Below are 26,367 nucleotides of genomic sequence, written 5' to 3'. Positions count from 1 at the left end.
CTCAGCTGCAGAGATCATCTCTAACTTTATTAACAAAGGATTAAAAAAAGAAAAGGTCCTGAGGAAAGCAGCTTCAGGAGCTAATAGGACTGCTAATTAGCATAGCAATTACAAAGTTCTAAAACTGTTTTTAAATTAATCTGAAATACTCACCCCAGTGTTTACAGTATGGCAAAGATAAACTTAGAAAATAAACAGCTCTTACACATAACTATTTCCTTCTTAGTTATTATGAATTCAGGATTCCAGTGAAGTGTTTGATTGAATGACGTTATGCCTATAGGGCCTGGGCCCTTCTCTGGATCCACCCCCCCACACCCCCCCAAAAAAAGGCAATCCTAACTTCCTGTAAATTGCATTTGGTAACTGCTGGTCCACACTATATCAGATCTCCTTCACCATTCTGCCCCATTTTTAGTTTTTGCAGCAAACATTTTTAAAGAAACAAGACTTAGAAGTGTCATATTTCTTTTCTCTAGCCTTCATCTCGAAATTCTGCCTCGGCAACAACCCCTTTAAGTGGAAACTCTTCCAGACGAGGAAGCGGGGACACCAGCAGCTTAATAGACCCAGACACCTCATTAAGTGAATTGCGGGTAAACCGAAATTTTTGGTTTGATTTTTTTAAAAAAGTTTTTGGCTGCTTCGTGGTATACGAGTATACGAGAACTATTTAACATTTATTATGACATAGTAGAGAGAAAAGGAGTATGAGTTCTTTAAAAAAATTATTACATTTCAAGAATGTGACTTCAGTCTGAAAAGAGATTAGTTAATTCTTTTTTCTGTTCTCTTTCCTGAACTTTTGATGATATTGGAATGAGTTCTGCTAATTTAAAAATGCCAAAAAAGCTTTTTAATGTATATAAAAGTAATTTTCTCAGAAATTATGGGCCATATTTTAAATGGAAAATATGCGGATGTACAAGGAACCAGACTCTGAGAATCATTGGTCTTTTGAGCCACTGTGGTATTATTTAGCTGCTTGAATACAACTATCTCAGTTTTTCATGATAAGACAAGAATAATAATATTTGCAGTAACAGAAATAACTAAGTAATGACAAGTTTATTTAACCCATTAGTTGAGTCTTCACTCTTATCAACCCTTTTATTTGAAAGATAGGGGCTTTCAAAATGTATTTATTTGAATTGCTATTCTTGAGCAATGGGGGAAGGGTAGCAATAAAAATTTCATATTCATTCAGAGAACCAAAAAGGAAGGGTAGCAATAAAAATTTCATATTCATTCAGAGAACCAAAAAGTCGTCTATATAGTAAAGCTGTCAGAGGTTAGGATGAGAAGTGAGTAGCGGCGGGTGTCAGAGAAGGCCGGAGGAGCAGTGATGGGCCAAAGCACAAAGCATCTTGTATGGCAGCCTAAAAGGAATTCAGTTTCACTGTGACAACCATGGGGTATTAAATAAGGGAGTGATACTTTCTGATTTGCTTTCTTAAAGAATGGCCACAGTTTGGAGGAAGCACTGGAGGTGAGAACAGTAACGCTGTGGTTGACCAATGAGGATGAGATGAACAAGTTAAAACTGTGATAGAAAATGTAAGAAGCTTGCTCTGAAGAGAATAGTAGAGGGTAGGAAGTTGGTTGGTCAGTAGTAGACACAGAAGTTTAAGAGAAGGATATTTTTTTTTTTTTAAAGATGGAGTTGATTATTTTTTTCATTGGTTGGATTGAGCCAGTAGAGAAAGATCATGAAGGTTGGGGAAGGAGAGGGGCGACAGAGCAAAGTGCCTGAGTGGCTGAGGGGAATGTCCAGGGCTAAGTTGCATGGGGTAGCCTAATTTGGAGGACCTGTCTCACTGATAGAGTAGAGGAGGAGGCAGGGACCTGTGGTGACTGAGTAAGAGTGAAGTCAGGGTAGGAGCAGGAGTCTGGTTGTCAGATGGGCAGCTTGTAAAAGTGGGATGAGGTTTAGGCAAGGGTGGAGAGGTTTGGAACAGTGGCAGTGCCAGTGGAGGAGAGCTGGCCCAGGTCAGCATGGCCGACACTTCGAAGGTGTCAGTATTTATTGAGCTCTTGCTAAGGACCAGGCATTAGTGCTAGGAATACAAAGTTGAATAAGACAAACTGTTGCCTTTAGGTGCTATTTTCTGGTGTGACAAAAGGCAGGAGGACAAGGCCTTCCAGCCTCAGACTTAGCTTGTGTTTGCCGTTTATTCATATTTCTTCTTTGAGAGTTTGACTACCTTCAACAAAATGAGATTTTTATATCCCAGCACCTGGCTCCTAATAGGCCCTCGATAAATGTCTGTTGAATGAATCAATAAATAAAAGAGACAAACCTACCAAGGAAGGAATGAAGGGGACAGGGGAACTATAATGCAGAAACTGTATAATGGCCTTGGATAATTGATTCTGTCTATAATTGCAGAATTATATTTAGGGCCCTGAGGCAGTTAATTCCCACATAAATCAAGCATCCAGGATAGACCTCACGTAGCAGGGTCAGGTACAAGGGAAATAATATTTTCCACTTAAAATATGACCTTTATTTTTTTATAAGGATTATGATAATATTTGGAGCAAATGCTTTTCTCATTTAAATGGTGTTCTCAGGACAGACTGTCTCATTTGACATTGTGTTTAAAATGTTTGTGTTTAACTTCCCTCCCTTTACATTCTTTCTCTCAAATTAATTTTGGTCAGTGACTAAGTTATTGAAAGGCAACTTTGTTCATATCCTTTTATTGCATTTTTAAAAACTTCTGCATGAGCCAGTAAAATTTGCTGCTTATCATTATTTTACTACATATTTTACTAGTTCTAGGTGAAGCGTTATGCTAAGAATTATTTAAAAGATTTATAAAATTTTAAAAATTATGTGTTAAAAATGTTATAATTTATATAGCTTTTTTCCATATACAGCCCCATCCCCTTTTGCAAATGCTGTTTCAACAGGGGTTAATGCCGAGAAAATATTTAACACTTTAGCTTGATTACTGCGAATCCCTTCCCTAGCCCTACTATCACCTATTTGCCCCTTTTAGTGGTTGGGAGTGGCAGTTATGTTTGTGTGCTTTGATTTTTCTACCTTTAGTCTGGAATATATAAAAGCAATTCACATTTGTATCTGACTCCTTTGAGACTTAAGATATGTTTGTGTATGGTTTTATGCAATGGTTCATTCCTATGTCCTACAGGATATCTATGACCTTAAGGACCAGATACAGGATGTAGAAGGGAGATACATGCAAGGGCTTAAAGAACTAAAGGTATCAGGGCCCATTTTGCAGTCCAAGCATGCTCTCTGTACGCAGAAGTGTTGGTACTGGTGGCTTCACGAGTTCTATTAACACCACTGCACATAGCTTTACTAACAGTGTTTGTCTTTCAGGCATGTGCTTAACCTGCAATGCAAATAGGAAAGGTGAATTCTGTATCTCTGCTTTTGTTTAAATGTTTAGTATATAGTTTTTGGAATATTCAGTATAACATACATCTTACGGTTTTTAAATCATGTAAAATAACTTGAATGTCCCTTGTGTCTTAGTGATTCAAAATTGAATTGGGCGCACATCTAAAAAGTATTCTAAGAACATTTTTTTACTGTGAATTAGACCTCAAAATTCTTCTAAGCTAAATAAGAGAGTATTGCTTATTTCTGTCACCAAATTCAGTCAATATTAAAAGCAAGAGGAAAAAGCATCCAAGAGATCATTATTATAAATATTCCCTCTGGAGGAAGGACCCTGAAGCATGAGGCTTTTGTTCTTTTTCTTCTACTTATTTTTTAACCTAGGTCAAAAAGGATTACACAAATTCAGTGCCTTAAAGATTTTGGAGGTAAATTTAAATGGGTCTTATCTTTACTGAGCAAGTATGACTACCAGTTTTCAATACAGGTGTCCATGTGAGGCAGACAGTTTGGTTATAAATAGCACTTGGTTATCATGCTCTTCCCCATGTTTTTTTTATGAAGTTCAAACCTAATGTGAGGAAACTAAAAGTCTCTCTGAACACATGCATGTCCCTGTTTGAAGTAGAAATATATGTTTCAGGACTCTGAAAAAAGCATAAACAAGGCATTCAGAAAGGTGATTCAGGGTACACCCAGAGCACAAAGTACGGAGCAAATGGACAAGGCTTTCATCAGCCTCTGTGGTATCATTCGAAGTAGCCCAGCTACCAGCCAAAACCTTCATGTGGGTGATTGTTGTCTATAAGAAACTTACAAGTAAGACTCAGGACCAAAAAGGGTGGGAAGTGCTATGGAAGGTTCCCATGAGGGAGGCCTGGAAGCTGCTGATGTGGCATTGTGAGGTTGTCAGTAAACATCAGGAGAATTACAGAGTTAGTACGCTGATGTGCTCATTTAGTCTTGTTGCTCTCATCTTCAGAATTTAATCCCTCTTTTAAGGTTTTAGAGTTACAACTTTTGGAAATATCTTGGATCAGGGGAACAAATCGAGTACATTAAATAATTATGCTCATATTAAAAGTCTCATATATAACGTATGTATCAGGAAAGCAAGCAAGTGATTCTGGGACATTCTTACTTGCTTTTTATTTTATGTAAAACATTTTTTCTTACCTTTTAGATTTACTATTTATTACATTCTTTGAAAGATACGAAGAACAGATTAAATTTATTGAGGCTTTGAACAGATAAGATTCTTTTTCTTAATTCATGATCAGCGGATAATTGAATTTGACTTCAGTTTATATTTATCCTTGAAATGGCTTTTGAGTGGAAGAAAAATCTTTGAAAAAAAGACTTGATGAGGAAGCACAGTGATGTGATGTATCCATAGTCTATTAAAAAAGGATGCTGGGTCATTGTTTATGACATTATTTTTGATTAAGTATGTCTGCCTTTGGATGCTTTTTCCCACTCTGCCCTCTACCCGGAATCACCTGGATCTTGTTAAAACAGATTGCTGGACCCGCTGAATGTGGGTCTGGGATAGAATTGAAAATTTGCATTTTTACCCAGTTCTGAGATAATCCCCAGATTTCTAGGTCAGAACCCATACTTTGAAAATCACTGCTTTAGATGTATTAAAGTAAAACTGATTCTTGATGTTATCACTATATAAGCTAGATTAAATTCACTAAAACTACTTTGATACTTAAATTGAAAAGTTTTCTGTAGTCTGTTGTTTAAAGGAAGAAAATATTATATAAAGTTTATGTCAGATTCATTGTAGTACATATTGTGTCCTTGCATCTACTGCTTGAACTATCTTAGATTCTGGTGTTCATGCAGTTATGCCCCATTTTATATAGAACTGAGGTGTGAAGAGGACTTTTTTTAATGCTATTAGCTCTAAGATGGAATCATTCTAAATTCTGCATTATATTAAGATGCTACTATATTTAAATCATTATACAATTGACTTTGCTGATATTCTTTATTTGGGTTGTATTTGTTCTCAATTCTAGTATAAATGTTGCCCATTAATACAATCCTAGTTTGTGAAGCATTATTAAGTGTGTATGCGTGTATATCTTTATTGAGATATAATTTACATACCATAAAATTTACCCATTTAAAGTGTACACAGCCCAATGTTTTTAGCATAGCCACAGAATAAGTAGTACAACTATCACCACAACCCAATTTTAGAACATTTTCATCACCCCCATAAGAAACCCCATACTAATTTCTAGTCATTTCCTACTCTTCCTTTCCAGCTCCCACACGCAGTCCTAGAGAACTACTAATCTATTTTCTGTCTCTGTGGATTTACCTATTCTGGACATTTGATATAAATGAAATTATACAATACGTTGTCTTATGTTATTGACTTTTCATTTGGCATAATGTTTTCAAAATTTATCGATATTGTAACATCTGTGTGTGTGTGTGTGTGTGTATTTTATGTCTGGGTAATATTCCATTGTATGGATTTACCACATTTTGTTTATCTATTTGGGAGTCGATGGACATTTGGGTTGTTTCTGATTTTTGACTATTATGAATGATTTTGCTGTGAACATTTGTGTACAGTTTTTGTATAGACGTATATCTTTTCATTTCTCTTGGGTAGATACCTAGCAACAGAATTGCTGGGTCATATGGTAATTCTGTGTTTCCCATTTTGAAGCATTACTAAACTGTTTTCCAAAGCAGCTGCATTATTTTACATTATCACCAGCAATGTATGTTCTAGTTTTTTTGCATCCTCACCAACACTTGTTTCTTTTTTTTTTTTTCATTATGAATTATAGCCATTCTAGTAGGTCCGAAGTGGTATCTCATTGTGGTTTAGATGTGCATTTCCCTAATTACTAATGATGTTGAGAATGTGCTTCTGGCCATTTGTATATTCTCTTTGGAGAAATATCTATTCAAATCTTTTCCCATTTTTAAATTGAATTATATCTTTTTATTATTGAGTTGTAAAAGTTATTTATACATTCTGGATATAAGCCCTTAATTCGATATAAGATTTACAAATATTTTTTCCCATTCTATGTGTTGTCTTTTCAATTTCTTGGTCATATTGTTTGGAGCACAAAATATTTTGATGAAGTCTGTTTTTTTGTTGTTGTTGATAATGCTTTTGGTTTTGTATCTAAGAAACCATTGCCTAGTCCAAGTTCTGTATCATTGATCTTGGTTTGATAAACATTTGTATTAGTATTTTTTGAATTTATTTCCAGCAGTGATGACTTTTTCTATGTGAAATGTCTTTTTTTTTTAGCTTTAAAAAAGGTTACCTAGTAGTTAGCTACCAAACTAGATATAGTTACTAAAAAACAGACTTGTAAGCTATGTTAGGCAGAAAACATAGAAGTAGATAAAATTTCAGGCATTTTATGATAGCTCTTTTTTAAATAATAATTTTTGTATTGCTTACTTATTTAACAATGACTAAAATTTGAATAATTGCTAGGAAAACATGTTTATACATTTATATTAGCATTATGCAAAACAAGAAAGTACTGAAAACAAACATACAGGAAGTAGCAAAATTCAAATGAGTATGAAGTTTACTTGTGTAAAGTGAGGCTGTATTCTGTTGTCTCTTTGCATTCGGAATACCAAATTGTTGTTGAAAACTACAGGAATAACATTTCTGAAAACTGATGATTCTTCATTTTGTGACTCTTACAAATGTATGTTTTCTGCATACTTTTTCATCTTTCAGAGGCTACACTGCGGCTTGATTTTTTTTTTTTTTGGATAGCATAGAGCACATAAAGTTCTTATAATGGCATTACTGGCTTATTATCGTCCTCCTGTCTTATGTGCATGTTACTAAACAAGGAGTTTCCTAAACTGCTTGTATCCTGCAAAAGTTCATCTCCATGTGTCTGTCCCAGGCTATAGCTTCCTGTTGTATATCGTATATATGCAGGGAACATATTTTAGATATCAGGCTGATGACTTTGACTTTCATTTAGGAGTCTTTGTGTGAAGTGGAAGAAAAATACAAGAAAGCCATGGTTTCCAATGCACAGTTAGACAATGAGAAGAACAATTTGATCTACCAGGTAGACACCCTCAAGGATGTTATTGAAGAACAGGAAGAACAGATGGCAGAATTTTACAGAGAAAATGAAGAAAAATCCAAGGTAATCGTTTATCTTGTATCATGTCTTTCTCTTGGGTCAGAGAATTAAAACGTGCCATTTAAAAAGTGCTGGGCTTAATGGAAGAAATGCAGCATACCTGGGAATGATATTTCAGTCAAAACCTATTGGTATGAAATTGACAGACCATAAGATAATAGGTCCTAAAATATTTTCTTGTTAACTTTTTATAAGATTTATTTTATTAAGGAAAAGCTTATGACCTCTTTTAGTTTCCATAAATAGAATACAATTCAAATTTTATCTTTATTTTCTATCTCTTAATTGAGACACTTACAGTCAATTACTTATTTGTTCCTGTTTTAACTGCTGATACTCCACAAAGTTCCAAAGACTTTCAATGTAATGGTCCACTTTTTTCTTTTTCTTTCTTTTTTCTACTCCCCATTTTTCAAGAGAAACTTTTTTCTAAATTATTGGAGAGAAGTTTTAACAGTAATTTAGAAATAGCAGTGTGGAGATATGGGTCAGAAATTGATTGATGTTTTCTTTAGAGGTTTGTAAGTTATATTGTTAAAACGTGCAGATAGAAAATTAAAGCCACTGCCCAAGGTCTAGATGTGCCCTTTGACAACTGTAGAAAACAAATCGGGTTCTTTAAAGAGTTTACTGGATTTTCACTTTTTAAAAGATTGATGTCAGTCCAAGCAGAAGACAAATGGATATTACTACTGAAAAATGAGTTGCCACTACATCGCAAAAATAAAAAAAAACCCAGAAAATAATTTAGGAACTGTGCATTGGTGCATTATTAGAAATAACAATCTGAATTTGTACATATTAATGGGAGACGAACTATTAATATAAACTCTAAGGGACCAGCATTAATACTATAGACTCTATAGGGATTTCTTTTATTAAGGACTGAAAATGCTCATTCTAGTCTGTTTCAGTAATGTTTAAAAAATGTTAGAAGTGTTTGCCAAGGGTTTGGGAGAAGAAGGGATGAGTAGGCAGTGTGCAGAGGATTTTGGGGGGAATGATACTATTCTGTATGATACTGTAATGGTGGATACATAATACATTTGTTGAAAGCCATAGAACGTACACCACCAAGAATGAACCCTAATGTAATCTGTGGACTTTGGGTGATAATGATGTGTCATCGTAGGTTCATCAGTTGTAATAAATGCACCGCTCTGGGCAGGATGTTGAGTGAGAAGGCTTTTCATAGGTGGTTTCCTCTTTGATTTTTCCTGTATCTCATAGGCCGGTTTTGGATATTCTGAGCTACCATACATTACCTAGAGTCCTTGGATTCTTTTTTTGTCTTCCCATGCATTTTTCGTATCTGTCTCTGGCCCTTTACTTCTAGCAGATTGGAAGAAAATCTCATGCTAAGTAATTAATTGTCAGTAGCAAAATGAGTTCTTATCTTTCCATCTTCTCAAATGTCTTTGAGCATTTTTAAAATTAAAAAAGAAATCCTATGAATAACTTTTTACCAACTTTATTTTTTTCTATCATTTTCTAAGATATAGAGATGTCTTAGTATGCATAGTCGTATTTTTTTCAAGTTTTATTTTTTAAAAAATCTTGTGCCTTTGAAATTTGAAATATCTCTAAGCTTTTTTAATGTCCTGTCAATGTTTAAGGTACTATGAGGCAGAAAACATTGCAATAGTGTCTCTCTATAATATATCTTCACCCTGAACTCTCTTCTTCTAACTATAGACTGCCTCATGCAGTAGATCATCCATGTTCAGAAGCATACAAAGAGGTCAAGCACTCTGTGTGTTGCATTATAGCAGCATATGATGAAGATAGAGAAGGACCACTCAATTAAAACAATAATGATAGTAATACAATATTTCAAAATGTCTTTAGTGCTTCCTGATGGGATTATAACTGTATCTTAAATGTTGTTTCGATACCTACTGTAAGGACAGAATCCCTAATTAAGAATGTCTCAAGTATATTATTCTTTTCTTAGTAACTATTCATTTTAGTAGCACATACTTTTTAAAAAATTATTTGAGATTTTAAAAAGTTTTATTATAGATTTTAGACGTATAAAAATAGAGGAGTATAATACACCTCCTTAAAGCTATCACCTACCCCTAGCAACCATCAACCCATGGCCAATTTTGCCCTACTTCCTCCACTCATTGTTTGAAGCAAATCCTCACTATCTCATATTTTAATGTGAATTTAGATATGGCTCAAAAACAACATAGACCCTCTCTTTTTAAAACATAACTGTTACGAGACCATTTTACATCTGAAAAATTAAGAGTAATTCCTTCATACTACATCTCCAATCATTGTTAAAATTTTAATTATCTCAAATATCATGTCATTTTTCTTTTATTTACTTCAGAAAATTAAGATCCAGATAAGTTCCACGCATTGGAATTAGTTGTCATGTCTTTTAAGTCTCTTTTTATTTATAGGTTTCCTTTCATCTCTTTTTTTTTTCTTCTTTGCAATTTCTGTGTTGAAGGAACTGGATTTCCTCTCTTACTAGTTTCTGACAGTCTTACAGATTTTGCTGTTTCATCCCCATGGAGTCTTTAATATGTTCCTTTTTCCTCTAAATATTTAACTCCTTTAAATAGGTAGGTAGGTTTAGAGGCCTAATCAAACATAGGTTTAATATTTTTGGCAAATCTACATCATAGGTTATTTTCCTTCAGGATACCCAGATGTATGTCTGTCTCTCTTTGTGACATTGTAGCTAGGTGCTTAGATCTGTTAGTTGATTAGGGGTTGTAGAATGTGATAGTCTAATTTTGTCTTTACTGCTTTATTTTCTTTTATTATTTTAAACAGTTTTATTGAGATATAATTTACATACCATACAATTCATCTGTTTAAAGTGTATAATTCAGTGTGTTTTTTTTAAATATATTCACAAATATGTGTAACCATCACTACAGTCAATTTTAGAATATTTTCATCGTGTCAAAAGGAAACCCTATACCTTTTAGCTATCATTTCCTTATCTCCTGCTCTCCTCAGCCCTAAGTAACCACTAGTCTACTTTCCATCTCTATAAATTTTCCTAATTTAGACTTTCATTTCAATGGAATCATATAATATGTGAGCTTTTGTTACTGACTTCTTTCACTTAGTATTTTCAAGGTTCATCTATGTTGTAGCATGCATCAGTAGTACTTCATTTTTTATGACTTCGTAATATTCCATTTATTGCATATACCACATTTTGTTTAATCATTTGTGCATTGATGGACATTTGGGGTTTTTTTTTTCTATGAAAAATAATGCCGTGACAAACATTTGTGTATAAATTTTTGTTGTCCTTTCTTTTAAGTATATACATAGGAGTGGAATTGCTGGGTCAAATGGCAACTCTAAGCTTAACCATTTGGGGAATGCCAGATAGTTTTCCAAAGTGACTATACCATTTTACATTCCCACCAGCAGAGCATGTGAGTTCTGATTTCTCCACAGCTTCACGAACACTTGTTATTATCTTTTTCTCTAACTATCCTAGCAGATGTGCTTTTGATTTGTATTTCCCTGATGACTAAATGATTTTGAGTGCATATTTTCATATGCTTATTGACTATTTGAATATCTTTCTTGAAGAAATACCTATTCAGATCCTTTGCCCATTTTAAAATTGGATTATCTTTTTATTATTGAGTTGTAAGAGTTTATATATTCTAGATATAAGTCTCTTATCAGATAGATGATTTGCAAATGTTTTCTCCCATTCCATGAGTTGTCTTTTCACTTTCCTGTGTTTTATTAGTATAAGTCCATCTTTAAAGAGAAATGTCCCCTCATCTCTTATTACTCAGATGAGACAGTTTATGTAGGAAAGGGAAGATAAGGCATGATTTTTTTCCCTTTACTTATGATTTTTCAAAATAAAGAATTGGTTGTTTAACATCCTAGCATAGTCATTCATTATTTGTTTTCTTTTTTTAAATTCATTATGAAGTCAAGAATTCAAACATTTGATGATCTCAATCTATCATAGCTTTTTATTCTTACTGATCTTCCAGTTGTCCGATGTTTAACTAATGTGAACCTCTTCAGGTTGATTCCCAAGTAATTTTGACATGAGTGCAGTTGTTTTTGATAGTTTCTTTGCTATCTGGCACAAGAAGGTATTCCAGGCTCATATGGTGCATTTCCTGCCCCAGACCCGGAAATCAGCTATCTGTCCAAGGAACCCTGGTTCTCTTTTAGTAGAGCAGTGTGGGTGCCAGAGATGCCCTTGTCACCAAGTTGGTCACCGTTTATGGACCTTTTTAGTGGATATATCAAGGAAACATTCATATAGGACATGACATTTTTTTAATATTTATTTATTTATCTATCTGTCTGTCTGTCTCTGTTTGTTTGTTTATTTATTTATTTGTGTTTTACATTTTTTTTTAATAGGCAAAGCAGCCCTTGGTTGACCACACAGATTACAAGGACCTTGTCAGCTTACAATCCCTTATTTTTTAATTTTTATGCCTACAGCACCTGGTCTTCCTAGTTGGTCTCCCATCCAAGTACTAACCAGGCCCGACGCTGCTTAGCTTCCGAGATCAGACAGGTTCGGGTTTATATTTGTGTTTTACATTTTTTTTTAATAGGCAAAGCAGCCCTTGGTTGACCACACAGATTACAAGGACCTTGTCAGCTTACAATCCCTTATTTTTTAATTTTTATGCCTACAGCACCTGGTCTTCCTAGTTGGTCTCCCATCCAAGTACTAACCAGGCCTGACCCTGCTTAGCTTCCGAGATCAGACAGGATCGGGTTTGTTCAGGGTTTGTTCAGGGTGGCATGGCTGTAGACCATGTGGGATATTTAAAAAAATAATTTAAAAGCAAATTTTTAAGTCAAAATACATTATGAGTTTATGCTGATAGTTCTAGTTCATGTTTAGAATGCAAAGGTTTTTATTTAACCTCTTCTGTCTTATGTATGTATATCTTCTTTTTCCCACACTACTATTCCTAGTTCTCAAATTCACTGGAGATGATAGTAATTATGTTATATTCTATTCTCATTCTTTTGTCCCACAGTACCCAGAATAGCAGTACCAATGTTACTACCAACGATATAATTACTGAAAATAGTTAAATGTTGTTTTGTTCTGTTTGGTTGTTATTTTGCTGCTAGGCTATGTATAGTCCAACCATTGTTTTTAAAAGTTACTTGAAATAGTTTCTCTGTGCTTATGCTACTAACTGGATATGTGTTTAGGTTCACTACATTTTATTTCAATATTTAGGAATTGCTTTTTTTACTTTTTATCTTTAAATTATTTTTACTTTTAATCGTGGTAAAAACATATAACAAAATTTACCATTTTAACCATTTTAGATTGTGAGTTCTGTAATGTGTAGTGTATTCACATTGTTATGCAACAGACCTCCAGAACTTTTTCATTTGCAAAACTGAACTCTGTACTTTTTGAACAATTCCTCATTTTCTCTTCCCCCAGCTCCTGGCAACCACCATTCTACCTGGTCTATATGAGTTTGACTACGCTAGCTAGGTACCTCACATAAGTGGATTAATATAGTATTTGTCTTTTTGCGATTGACTTATTTCACTAGCATAATGCTCTCAAGGTTCATCCATGTTTTAGCATGTGACAGGATTTCCTTCCGGGATGATATTCGACTATATACATGTACCACATTTTGTTTATCCATTCATTTATCAGTGGACACTTGGGTTGTTCCCACCAGGAATTGCTTTTTAAATTTATTTTTGTTTTACAATTACATAAAATATTTATATCTGAAGTCAAATCAACAACAAAAAATTCTCAAAGAAGTCAATCTTGTGTCTCTGTATTTTTATTCCTATTTTCTCCTTAAAAGAATTTTTAAATTAACTGGTTTATTCTTCCATTTTTTAATCTGTGATTATATATGTAATATACATGCATAAACATATATCTTGCCACTCAAAAATATATGCAAATATATATATTTGTATTCCTCCTTTCTTATAAAATAGTAGCATACTATAAGCACTGTTTGGCACCTTGGTTTAATCACCATATGATGGTAGTATGTAGAGATCGGCCTCATTCTTTTTTATCACTGTATAGTTATTCTGTTGTGTGGATATACTATAGAGTATTTCACCAATTCCCTATTAATGGACATTCAAGTTGTTTGCAGCCTTTTGCTATTAAAAGTAGTCCTGCAAAAATGATGTACCGAATAGGTCTTTTTTTATTTTTGCCAATGTATCTATGGGAGTCAGTCGTTTGCTGGGTCAAAAGGTGCAGGAATTCTGCTAGATACTGCTGAATTCCCTTTGTAGGGATTCTGTCATTTTGTATTCTCAGCAAAATGTTTGAGAGGGCCTGTTTCCTTCCCCATACTACTTTTCTGAATATGTTGTCAAGTTTTTGGACTTTTACTAGTGTTAATGAGAAATATAGTTTTAATTTATATTTCTCTTAGTGCGATCTTCTTTTCACATTGAGAACAGTTTCTCTTTTTCTGTAAACTGTTCATTTCTTTAAGAAAATTTTCTATAGAGTAGTGTTTTTTTTTCTAATTTTAGAGGCTCTGTAAGGGAGAGATAGTAACTTTTTGTCTCTGGTATAAATTGTAAAATTTTTTTTGCAGTTCGTCATTTTTCATTTTACTTTGTTTATGTGTATCTTTTGCCATTCAAAAGTTTTCATTTTTATTTAGTCTAATTTATTACCCGTTCCTTTTCTTGCTTGTAGATTTTCTAGTCACTTTTAGTAACATTTTCCCCATTCCTTGGTTATTAGAATTCACTCATCTTTTTTCTAGTACTGTAACAGTTGCTTCTCCCCGCTCCTTCTCTCTCTCTCTCTTTCTCTCTCTTTCCTAAATACTTCTGATCATCTGGAATTTGTCATGGTGTATAGTGCGAGGTTTGGTTCCTATTTTTCTTTTCTGTATGGATATTCAGTTATCCCAACATCATTAATTTAAAAGCGTTTTTTCATATTGATTTGAGATGCTTTTTTTGTTTTGTCGTTGTCTAGTATATTTGTATATTAAATTATGTCTATTTTTGGATATTCTATTCTGCTCCATTGATCTGTATTCATGAGCCATTACCATTGTTTTTATTATTTGGCCTTATAATATGTTTTAATATTTATTAAGGCTAACTTTCTTCTTTTTCATTATGTTTTCTATCTATTTTTTCTTATTTTTTTTTCCCAAATAAAGTTTATGATAAAAAAACATGACGGTGTTTTTATTTGCACTGAATTAAATGTATAGATAAATTTGGAGGAGAACTGACAAAGTTTTTGGTATTGACTCTTTTTATCCAAGAAGATGGTATGCTGTTCCATTTGTTCTATCCTACTTCTCTGTCTTCCAGGAATATTTTATATAATTTTCTTTATATAGATTTTGGCTGTATCTTGTAAGTTTATATGTATGTATTTTTAAATTTTTATTTTTCGATATTGTGTTTGTTATATTTTCTCTCTTGATTTTGTTTATATCTATGAAGATTATTGAATTTTGCATGTTAATTTTGTAAGCTCTAACTTTACTAAGCCCTAGTAAAAATTACTTTACATGGTTCCTAGTAATTTTGATAAGTTTGAGTTTTCTAGATATATAACCCTATGAGATGAAAAATTTTAATTTTCTGAACCTTTCCCATAAACTACAGAATTTTTCTAAGTTACTATGCATTAGCAGTTCAGGCATATTTCTGGACATCATACTCATTCTTTGTATTATTATACTGTAGATGTTCCAGTTTGTTGTGTGCCATTATCTGTATAAACTGTATCATTTGTTTAATAACAGGAGTTAGAAAGGCAGAAACATATGTGTAGTGTGCTGCAGCATAAAATGGATGAACTTAAAGAATGCCTTCGACAAAGAGACGAGCTTATTGAGGTATGTATGTGAACTGTGGGAATACTTTATTTTGAAAAAAATACATTAAGTGGGATGAGAGGGTACATGTTGGGAAGGAAGGGAGTTAAAATGCCATGAAGAGTTTACTTGTCTCTTCATATTTGGCTGTACCTTGAAATTTTACAAACGTGAAACATAAAGGCAGGCTTAAACAATTAATACTGTGTACCCTAAAATTATCCCCCCTTTTAATAATAGAAGCTTTTGTTATTATCTTTTATTCCTAATCACATTCTTTTCTAAAGATATCTTAAGAAATGGGCAAAAGGAAAAATTAGAGTACCATTATTCTTTGGAATGTAATGAATGCTGTCTTTTGCGACACGATTTTTGAGGAAGAAGAAACTTGATCTTCACTCAGGTAGATACATTTCTGAGGTGGCTAAATGAAAATGAGAAATTATCGAGATGCCATATATACAAAAAGGCGAAGGTTGGCCAAGTGCTGAGGTTCAGATTTCTTCTGGCAGAGGGACTCTGAGTGCCACAGTGCTGGCAGCATTTTAGGAATGGGAATCAGTGTGGTCCACCAAGAAATGATTTTCAGCATTTATCATCCTTTTATGCCTATTACCTTGCATACCATTCGTTTTCTTTAAATGTGTTTTTTTTCTCCTGAGGTTGTCATTTTTTATGAGTATGGAGTTTGTTGGGAAGGGATCCTGTCCACTATCTTGGTGTGTTTATCAAAAGGCATCTAATGTTAACTTAGTGACGTTGACATGTGAGTGGCATCAGGAAGCCATCTCTTAATGATCCCTAGGACACTTGCTCATCCATGGCCCTGGTTGCTCAGGACCCCCAGCTCCACCCACCCCACCCTTATCCCCACCTTCCTTTTCCTTCCCCCATAGATATCCCTCCCTGTAAATGACTTAAAAACCATTTAATAGAGGAAAAGAAATGACTTTTTCTATCTGTGGATTTGTGTTATGTTTTTTCATTCTTGAGATTAATTGAATTTAAACTAGCCTGGTGAAAGCAGGTAGAATTTGTGAATTCTAAATGCAGATACATAGCCTTTGGAAAATATCAAATTACATGTGAAGTTAGTTGTCTTAGTTTTTCCATATATGGCAAGAAGCATATTATCCAAATTCTGTTTCCTGCTGGTATTTTAAAATAATGTGAATTCCTCTCCCTTTTTGTCCTTTTTTTTGTTTTTGCGTGTCAATGTGCCAGCCACTTTTCATTTCTTTTTCTAATTAAGAGATATACTTTTCCCTTTTTATGATTTCAGAGGAATAATAAAACTGCTTTGAGAGCTGCTTCTCAAATTCAATAGCTTCAGTTAGAATTGGTTAAATGTTCTGGTTTTTAATTTGATGATTGCATTTAAGAGGAATTGTAATGCATGATTTCTATAATTTGTCATCATGGGTTTTTTAAAAGCCCAGGGGGCTGGGTATAAAAACTTTAAAAACGTTAAATTAGTTTTAAGTATTTCTTATGTTTACAATTAACATCTCTTAGATGTTAATATTCATGTTTATGTGTAACTGAAAAACTTTGACTATGACAAAATAATGCTTTTTGGTCTTTATAATCACATGGTAGAGCAGATAAGAAATGTTTGAGTAGAGAAAGTCAGAGATGATAATTTACCAGCAATGCATAAAAGAGAACCTGTTAAACATTAGAGGGTGTAAATTGAGCATCATTGCCTAATAAGAAGAGTTGTTTAAGAATTGCTAACTACTAAATTCTCGTTTTTCTAAACACTGAGGTGAGTATTCATTGATAACTCATGATGTTCTTGCTAGCATAGATTCTGCTAGCAAGTTCAAAATGACGAAGCTGAGATATAGTCCCTCTTATATTTTTTCAGTTCTGCTTAAAAAAATGAAGTTCAAAACTACTGCTTGTCCCTATGATAAGGATCATTTTGTTCATAAGCAAATCTGAATTTCCCTCCCCAGAAATGTCAGCTTTTCCACGTTTAGAAAACAGGCAGTTACCACAGGAAGAGTACCCATGTGGAGCTGTCGATACACAGAGCCCTAGCTGGCGCGCTGCCACATAGCTGTGCTTGGAACAGTGATTCCCAGTCCCCCTGGCTTACTTTCATAGTGGCAAGCCAATGAGAGCCATGTCGCCAAGACACCAGATGTCATCTTTCCTTTTAGCAAGCAACTCTTGCTTTTCCTGTTCATCGCAGACTTTCTCCTTTTGTTAAATTTCTTTATCAGCTTCATTTTTATTGTTTTTCTCCTTCTAACTCTCCCTCCTTTTTTTCTTTCTGTTCTTTTGTTACTTCTCTTCCCTTCTTCCTCTGCAGGAGAATCAACGTATGCAGGAGAAAATAGACACCGTAACAAAAGAGGTGTTTGACCTCCAGGAGACACTTCTTTGGAAAGATAAAAACATTAGGGTATGCTGTGTAATTGGTCCTTGGTCTGAAGCTCATTGATGAGGAATAGACCAATATAACTTACCTTCGAGATTCCTAAAAATCTGCCCTTTTGATTATTTTTAAGCATTTACACAGTGAAATATGAATAAGCAGAAGACAGAAAGAAACTTCTATGGGAAAACCTGATACTATGCATGAAAATAACTCTTTTCAGCCAGCTTTGGCTTGTGAAACCTACAAGTAGGAACTTTCTAAGGAAGTTGTTCTTTATTTCCCCAGGATTCTTATCCAGAAGCAGCCACAGGCATTTAATTCAAACTCTATGGGTAACTTGATATCCTTACATTGCAAGAATTTGGATAAGAAGCAAGAGGCTGGGGAGTGGGACTGGTGGAAAGGTTATTAGCATTCCATAAATCCTTGGTGAGTAAAATAGGAAGAGATTAAAATCAGTTTAATTACGGAAGTGGATAGGAATGTAAGATTGGCCAGACCTTCCAGATTGTGACATCATCTCTAATTATAACTCCACAACTCCCCAGAGCAGGGGCCCAGATAAAGAAAAAGTCTTCAGTGCTTTTTTGCTAAGCCTTACTTCAGGTAGACTCCAAGTGCATAGGAGGCTGAAAAAATTCCCACCAGTTCATCCCACGTGGCCTTTGACTGGCAGCCGCATCCTATGGCACAAGCTCTCCATTCTGCAGTAGCGGGTACCACACAGCCCTAGCTGCCTGAGGCTTACCTTGTCAGGGAAGGGCTATGGTGGAAGAAACAGACAGAAGGAAACCCTTGGCCTAAGGACACAGTGAGAAAGTTTTGTTCTGCCTGAGGCTCCATGGGGTCGGGAAAAGTTGGCAAAGATGCCCAAGAGCACCTGTGATAGGTAGACATGCCTGTGTATGAAAGGCATGGGTCATCCTCTCCATTGTTAGGAGCATCCTGGTGTCCAGTTCTTTTCACACCTCCAATGACCCTATCCTCATAAATAAACACGTGGGGAACATAATTACTTCTTAAGAGTTTGGAAGTCCAAAAGTTTTAAAGAAATAAAGCTACCGTTTAAAGTTTCTAACACTCAAATACCGAGTTTCTAAAATTCTACCCAAAGCTAGAAGAGCCTTCTGGAATATAAATTAACCATTCTGTTAAGAGTTTTAAATTTTTAATTGTGAACTGATTTTTAAAATTTTTTCACTTGGGGAATTTAAAATGAAATGCGAAAAAATATTTGGCACAAAATAGGTAATTTGAAAGTTTAGTTAAAATCTGGTCACTATCTAGAATGTGTTTCTTTTAGGACCTTACGTAATTTTCTTTAGCATGAATCTGCAGGTCCATGATTTATGTTTTGTATGATTATCTTAGTATTTTTAACTGATTATTTTGGACCAGCCATAGAAAAACCCTAATCCTCTCAGTTCAATAAAATAGCTATTCAAATAAAACAAAATTTTTGTCTTACCTAAAAGCTGTGCTGATTGTTAATATATAAATCGACTTTTTAATTTTCTTGGAATTGTTGAGTGAATAAGTAGATATCTTCTTTCTATGTGGTATATAATAATGTGTTCCTTTTCAAAAAAATTTAAAGTTAAAATTTTTGAGGTAATTTTAGATTCATATGCAATTTTGAGAAATAGTACAAAGAGATCCTTTATCTAGTTTTCCCCAAATGTAACATCTTGCAGAACTATAGTACAATATCACAACCAGGATATTGACCTTGATACAGTCAGAATACAGAGCACATTCATCACCATAAGAGACCTGTCATGTTGCCCTTTTATAGTCATTTCTACCACTTTCCTTACCTTGTCCCAAGGCCTGGTAATCAGTAATCTGTTCTCTATTCTATAATTTTGCCATTATAAGAATGTTATATAAATGGAATTGTATAGTATGAATGAAACCTTTTGGAATTATGCTTTTTCACTCAGCATAATTTCTTTGAGATTCATCCAAGTGGTTGCATGTGCCAGTAGTTTGCTCCTCCTTTGCCTTTTTTAAATTAAAAATTGTGGTAAAATACATAACATAAAATTTGACTTTTTTAAGTAGAGAATTTAGTGGTATTAAGTACATTCAGATTATTGTGCTACCGTCACCATGTATCCACAGAACTCTTCATCTTGTAGAACTGAAACTCCAGACTCATTAAACGCCCCAATTCCCCCACCCCACTCCCAACCCCTGGCAACCACCCTTCTATTTTCTGTCTCTATGAATTTGACTTCTCTAGGTACCTCATATAAGTAGAATCATACAGTATTTGTCTTTTTGTGACTGGCTTATTTCACTTAGCATATAGCCACAAGGTTCATACATGTTGTAGCATGTATCAGAATGTCCTTCCTTTTTAAGCCTGAACAGTATTCCATTGTATGAATGTACCACCACATTTTGTTTCTCAATCATCTGTTGATAGATACTTGGTTTGCTTCCACCCTTTGGCTATTGTTAATAATGCCACTATGAACATAAAGTTGCAAATATCTCTTCGTGACCCTTCTTTCATTTCCTGCATAATGTGGTAATTTTATGTTTAATTTTTTGAGGAACAGCCATATTGTGTTCCACAGCAGCTGCACCATTTTCCATTGTCATACAGACTGCACAAGTGTTCCAGTTTTTCTACATCTTTACCAACATTTGTTTTCTGTTGTTTTGATATTAGCCATCCAAACATGCGTGAACTGGTCCTCCCTTGACTTGTAAAAAGACAGTTTAAAAATGGTCAGTGACTACCTAATGCATCACTTGTCTCTAGTTTCTATTTCAAGATTTAAATTTAGTAACTTCACGAAGGAACATGGCCATTATTCTCATGTTAAAGTTCAGTTTTCTTTAGTTCTTCCTTCACTGATTCTAGTGGTCATGCTTCTAGCCCTGAGGCTGTTTCAGACACCAGGTGGCTATGTGTAGAACAGATACATATGAGGATGTCCCTGTAGCCCACCATAAGACTCACACCCATTCTGACTAAAGATAATTGTGCCCCATGAGGTTAGAATAATAAACCTGTTGCCCCAAAGTTCAGCCTATTATTCCTATCTTTCAGGCTTTTTGACACTAGAATTTGGGGATAGGTCAGGGGTGAAGAATTATTTAGATCTTCACAAGCATGTACTTTTTAACCTTAAAAAAAAAAAATTCTGTAGGAGCTATAATTGAATGTGACCACAAGGGTAGTGATTATATGGTCAGGTAATACAGAGGATTTTAGATCTAGCGTGAATACATTTGGTCCAATTATAAGGTATTTTAGTAGTCTTCAAACTTTGTGGTGAAACGAGAAAACTTACAGGATATATTTTATTTTCCCATCTATAATTATGGGAGGTAAAATTAAAAGGTCCAAAAGTAAAGATAAAATCTACTGTTATAAGATGTGGAAGAGGAGCAAATGGCATGTATGAGCATTTGCTAGAATTCCTAGTTTCAAATTGGTCTGTTCCTAAGAGACCTTTCATATTCAGTGGTGTTGCTTACGTAGCGCACGTTGTGACAGTGATCACTGATGCCGTTCCACGTGGTGATGCATGGCTGACCCTGCACGCAGATACCAGTAACCAGTATTATGTTTGTTATTAATGTAAGGGAGTGTTAATATTAGCTTGAAGTATTAGGGTAAAGCCTTGTAATATTAGAAACTCAAATTATTAATTCGCAGGCAGACTCGAGACATGTCATATGGTGTGAATTGTTGAAAGGAAGTTAAGTAGTGATGTTGCAGTTTGGGCAAACAAGAAGTAGAACTTCCCTAGGACTACTTTTCAGCAGCATCTCTGAGATGACAGTGAACATAATTGTGACCTTCACTGAGCTGTGATAGAGAAAAAGTATGCAAGGCTTTTGAAACCAAAAAGAATTGGATTCATTTTCTGGCTTTGCCACTTACTGTGACTCTGGGCCAAAAGGAAAAAAAAAAAAATGTGGGTTTTCAGAGCTTCAATTTTCTAATTCATGAAATGAGGATAAGACAACTACAGGGTAGATAAGTATAATATAGAAGGACTTAATTTATGTGTATATAACAGTTCCTGCCATATAGCTGAAGCTACACAGATGGTAGTTCTATCCTTTCTTATTTCCTTACTCCCAGTTTCGTTGCAGAATAGAATTAGAATGATTTAAAAATTTGTCCAACTACTTGGCCATCAGTAACTAAGCAGTTGGCCCATTTCTAAACCCAACAAACTGAAAGGAAAGTTACCTGTTTTAGTTTAACTTTTTGGATTAATGGGAATGCTGGCAGAAAACATTAAACGTATGAACAAACATGTAGAGAAAGGCTTTTTCAGATAGCCCAGCTGTCGGGTCCCTGCATAGACTGCTTGGGTATGTTTTGAAGTCTGAGTTATTTTATTACACAGAGTAGATCTGATTTGCCACCGATGAACAGTGTGTTCCCGCTTCTGTAAGGTCACAGCAGTTGTGAGATTCAGGCAGCGGCAGGGCGAATACAAATGGCAACACGAGCTGGCTTCTCCTGCGCCTTCCCTGTTGCCTTACGCTCTGCAGACATTGCTTCACACCGCGGACCCCCGTGAGCCAGTGCCCAGGGATGAGCGCTGCTGTTACCCCTTCTATTTTCCAGATGAGGAAGCTGAGGCATAGATAAGTCAATATGTGCCAGGACTCAGAAGCCAGATTCCAAACACATAGTCCGCCACCCTCTTTAGGTGGGCTGTATTATTTTTGTCAATGTGGTTTTTTTTTGTTTTTCACATTTTGAAGATAGATCAGAAAACCAAATTACTCTTAATTGTATTTAATTAATAAAAGAGGTCCTTGAGAATCCCTTTAGAAATCAGCTATTTTTAATTAAATGGTATTTGAGGAATGTTTTGACATACTACTTGGAGAAAAATCACAGCCTGTATTAAAATACCTTGTATAAGTGGTGAGTTTTCTTCTAAAACGTACCCCCTCCCCTTCAAAAAAATCAAGTATATTCTTGAATAAGCTAGTTAAACGTGAAATGGGTTTTGTTCGGTTGGTTGGTACTAAGGATGTCACTGCGGTGCACTTTGTTTTAATGTTACTGCTGTCTTCATCTCCCCTTTCCTGTTTTCTTCCTTGACTGGAAAAGAAAGATTTATTTTCCTGCCTGATGTAATAAGCATGTTTTGCCGAATTTATGCACGATTAACCAGTTTCTATTAAAATTCTCTTCTGGAGACATATATCCATGTAACTTTGTATTTCCTCCCATATCTAACTGCTTGTTTCCAAGCTTTTAATGCTGCCTTGTTTTCTGTGCCTTTATCTTTGTTTATTTGAATTAGGTTCGTCTCTGCTCCCTTTCACTTGCTCTTATTTCTGTGCCATTCTTTTCCTTGCGACCCTGTCTAAAACCAGGCCCTAGAGAAACAGAAAGAATACATTGCCTGCCTTAGGAATGAGCGAGATACGCTCAGGGAGGAGCTGGCTGACCTGAAGGAGACAGTGAAGACAGGAGAGGTACGTTAGCATTAGCCTGGAGCTCATGTCCCTCACTGCCTTTTTCTTCCTTTTGTCCTGTCATTTTTCCTGGCCTGAATACAAACCACAGTGGTTATTCTTCAATCCAGATTTGGTTGGGTTAAGTCATTTCTTCTGTAGAGCTATATTCCATATAACTAGTTCTAACCAGGTTTTACTTGTGCCAAACATGTATTGTCACAGAGTCACCTCAGAAAGCATACAGCTTAGGACCATCTTTTGTGATGGTGGTTTTTTTCCTTCCCCACAGAAACATGGCTTAGTTATAATCCCTGACGGCACTCCCAATGGCGACGTCAGTCACGAACCAGCGGTCGGAGCCATCGCTGTGGTGTCTCAGGAAGCCGCTCAGGTCTTGGAGTCAGCAGGAGAAGGTCCACTGGGTAAGATACTGGTTGCTGTGTTGGCTCGGATCAACGTTACGCTGTTAGACTTCCAGCTTGTTCACGTCCCATCTTGGAAAACAAAAACAGCACAGGGCTGTCTGAGCCTTACCTAGATCCTTAACAGAAGAAATCTGGGCACATTGTCTTCAGACATCCCTGACCTTGGGAGGCCAGCATTTGGGCCATTCTAAGGCCCGTGGGTGGAAGCACTGCGGGTGCACACAGTGGCCTTTGCACTTAAATACAAACCTCCTGTGAAGAGCTAATCCAGCACACACCCGTCCCAGGGAGCCTGTGGGCTGCTAGGTGACTTTCCAAGTATGTTTTCTTCCTGGAACATCTGGTTTTTATGTTCTGCTGTTTATCCCAGGGTTCTGTAGCTTTTTGCTACCTCATTTCTTAAGGCAAGAAACAGATGACCAAGAAGACAGCTATCAGAGGAGTGTTATTTCTAGAGCAAGGCTTCTGAGCCTCTTAAAGATTAAGCCTCTTAAATGTAACCCTTTGAGAATCTAATGACGTGTCTCTCAGGAAACCACACAGATGGCCATCCCTGGCCTCCACTAAGAATCCTGCTCTAGAAGAAGCAAATGGCACAGATAGATAATGCATCACCAGCACACTTTTATTTACTAAAAATCATCGTTTTTCTCTTTTTCTTCTTGTTTTCATATATCTGTAGGTTTCCTAATGAGTAAGGTATAGTGTAAGAGTGGAGGAAGCCGAAAAACTTTTAAAAAGTTAGTAAGTACATTCTCTAATGTACAGAATTCCAGAAATGTAATTGTAGAGCACTTCGGTAAAGCAGAGGGTGTAGCTAGGCGGGTGAGGGCTGCTCTAGAGAATGGACTGACTGCACAGCTATGGGCAGCTCAGCGTTTCCTCTGCTTGTTTGGAAGGTACCGAAGAAACCAGAGCTTATATTTAGCTGTGACCCTAGTTGGTTGTGAGGGGCGCTGGCTAGGTGTCAGCTGCTGCTTTTACACATCTATGGGTTTCCCCTCAGCCCAAGGGGCCCGTTAATGGGTGCTTGAGAAGAAACAGCCCTCACTGCAGGCCAGGAACCAGCCCTAGTGATCCTGCTACCAAGCCTCCGATCAGCCCTTGACGGCCCCCATCCCAGAGCTGCTGTCCTCCCTCCCCCAGTAGACTTTGGGGGCCTTTGCTTCTTCCAGCACTGTCCCTCTTGTTTCCTTGGTTCCAGCTTCCCCTCTCAGGCCCACTCTTAATCCCTGTTTTCTGTTTCCTATTTTGTTTTCTCCTGCTGAGGGCTTAATTAAGCCTGTGGGAGTATCCTTGGCATTTGAGTTGTCTGTCTACGAGTGAAAGCTTGCAGTTTTGAAACAAGGAAATGATCTTTGTACTTCAGTTTGTCTTTAAATGGAAAATCACTGCTCTTGGAAGCAAATGTTGTATTTAGTGCCCTGATAAATATCAGTTGTGTGGAAATATGTGAATAGTTAGGTAGTTTTCCTTAATACCTTTAAAACCTTTGTGTCTTTTGATATTCAGAGTTTTAAGTTTATCAGATAATGTTCGCTGTTTTTGAATTTGAATAATTATTTTTTATTGCTTATTTAATACATCATTACAAATTGAGTGTACAACTTTTTTTTATCTGTTTTAGATGTAAGGCTACGAAAACTGGCTGGAGAAAAGGAAGAGCTGCTTTCACAGGTAAAGGCTTTCTTCTCAGTGGAGGTGATGTTAATTATAACTGACTGAGTCACGTGTTAAAATGGTAGTGAACTAATGTACACCAGGAAAATGTGCTATTTCAAATGTCAGTTCTCAAGTAAGATTTGAAGGATGCAAAGATAATTCCTATTTTACCTCTTTGTTTCCTAGTCTTTAAGAAAAACTTACAGGACACATAGTTTGAGGCTGAAATAGTTCTGCCAAGCTTGTTATGAAGACAGAAGCGCCCGGCTCTGCCTCTTCCATCTTTACCTCTGACCATTCTTCTTCTTTTTTTTTTTTAAAGCTAATTTTTTTGGTGTATATTGTCCTTGTATATTTGTATATAACATGCATATGCTGCTTCTTGATTATTCTGTTTTGGGCATTCTCCGTTGCCATCCCTCTGTGGAAGATGAGCATTTAGCTTTCTTTCATCCGGTGTTCCTGCCACAGACGTACACTTCCCTTTCCCACATCCTTCTAGTAAAGGAACTGTGTCATTCCAGTCTGTTTATGTTATTAGAGTTCTGTAAACACCACTCACAGTGGAGCCATGAAGCTTCCTAGGATTGCCTTTCATCTCTTTCACAACTTTTTCTTTCCTCTAAAGTTAATATTGTGGTTTTTCTTTTCATTCACTTGCTTTTCTATGTGTTTATTACTAGTTTAGCTGCAGACTTTCCAACAGTAGTTTAAATCCAAGCTTCGTGTTTTCAGATGCAGCAGATCCTCCCTCAGTTCCATCCTTTTGATTCTGAGAGCCTCTGACTCCTCCCGTTCTGAATTCCCTCAGTACAGAGGCATGTCCGCCCTTCATTGTCTGCTGGGGTTTCCCCTACCTATGGTTTAGGTTGGCTTCCCTTTTTGCGATCTTTAATGCCTTCCTCCTTTTTCATTCATTCTCTTAATTTTGGTACATCCTCTAGTAACTTCCTGAGAAAAGGGTATGTGGCTGTAAATTTTTCTTAACTTTGGAGGCCTGAAAATGTCTTCATATTGTCCTCTTACTTGATCTAACAGTTTGGGTACAGAATTCGCTCTTGCTTGCGCTCGC

At 35.8% G+C, this 26,367-nt stretch overlaps 1 protein-coding gene and 1 pseudogene across 2 annotated transcripts in view; one reads left to right on the top strand and one right to left on the bottom strand.

Annotated features, from left to right (window-relative positions):
* The window catches only part of LRRFIP2 (LRR binding FLII interacting protein 2), a 103,958-nt gene that overhangs the window by 66,077 nt on the left and 11,514 nt on the right, over nt 1-26,367 (top strand). Inside the window, exons 18-25 of one of the 2 annotated variants that reach the window (XM_006905759.3) lie at nt 480-596; nt 3,159-3,230; nt 7,369-7,539; nt 15,297-15,389; nt 17,689-17,781; nt 23,125-23,226; nt 23,498-23,630; nt 25,261-25,310. In XM_006905759.3, the coding sequence (XP_006905821.1) occupies nt 480-596; nt 3,159-3,230; nt 7,369-7,539; nt 15,297-15,389; nt 17,689-17,781; nt 23,125-23,226; nt 23,498-23,630; nt 25,261-25,310 (831 nt within the window). The remainder of the gene's footprint in view (nt 1-479; nt 597-3,158; nt 3,231-7,368; nt 7,540-15,296; nt 15,390-17,688; nt 17,782-23,124; nt 23,227-23,497; nt 23,631-25,260; nt 25,311-26,367) is intronic. The other variant, XM_015596977.2, reaches the window with a different exon arrangement.
* LOC112470342 lies at nt 12,189-12,318 on the bottom strand (annotated as a pseudogene).

This window comes from Pteropus alecto, unplaced genomic scaffold, assembly GCF_000325575.1.
Source record: "Pteropus alecto unplaced genomic scaffold, ASM32557v1 scaffold10, whole genome shotgun sequence".
Classification (NCBI taxonomy): Eukaryota; Metazoa; Chordata; class Mammalia; order Chiroptera; family Pteropodidae; genus Pteropus; species Pteropus alecto.
This window is presented reverse-complemented; position numbering and strand designations above follow the sequence as displayed.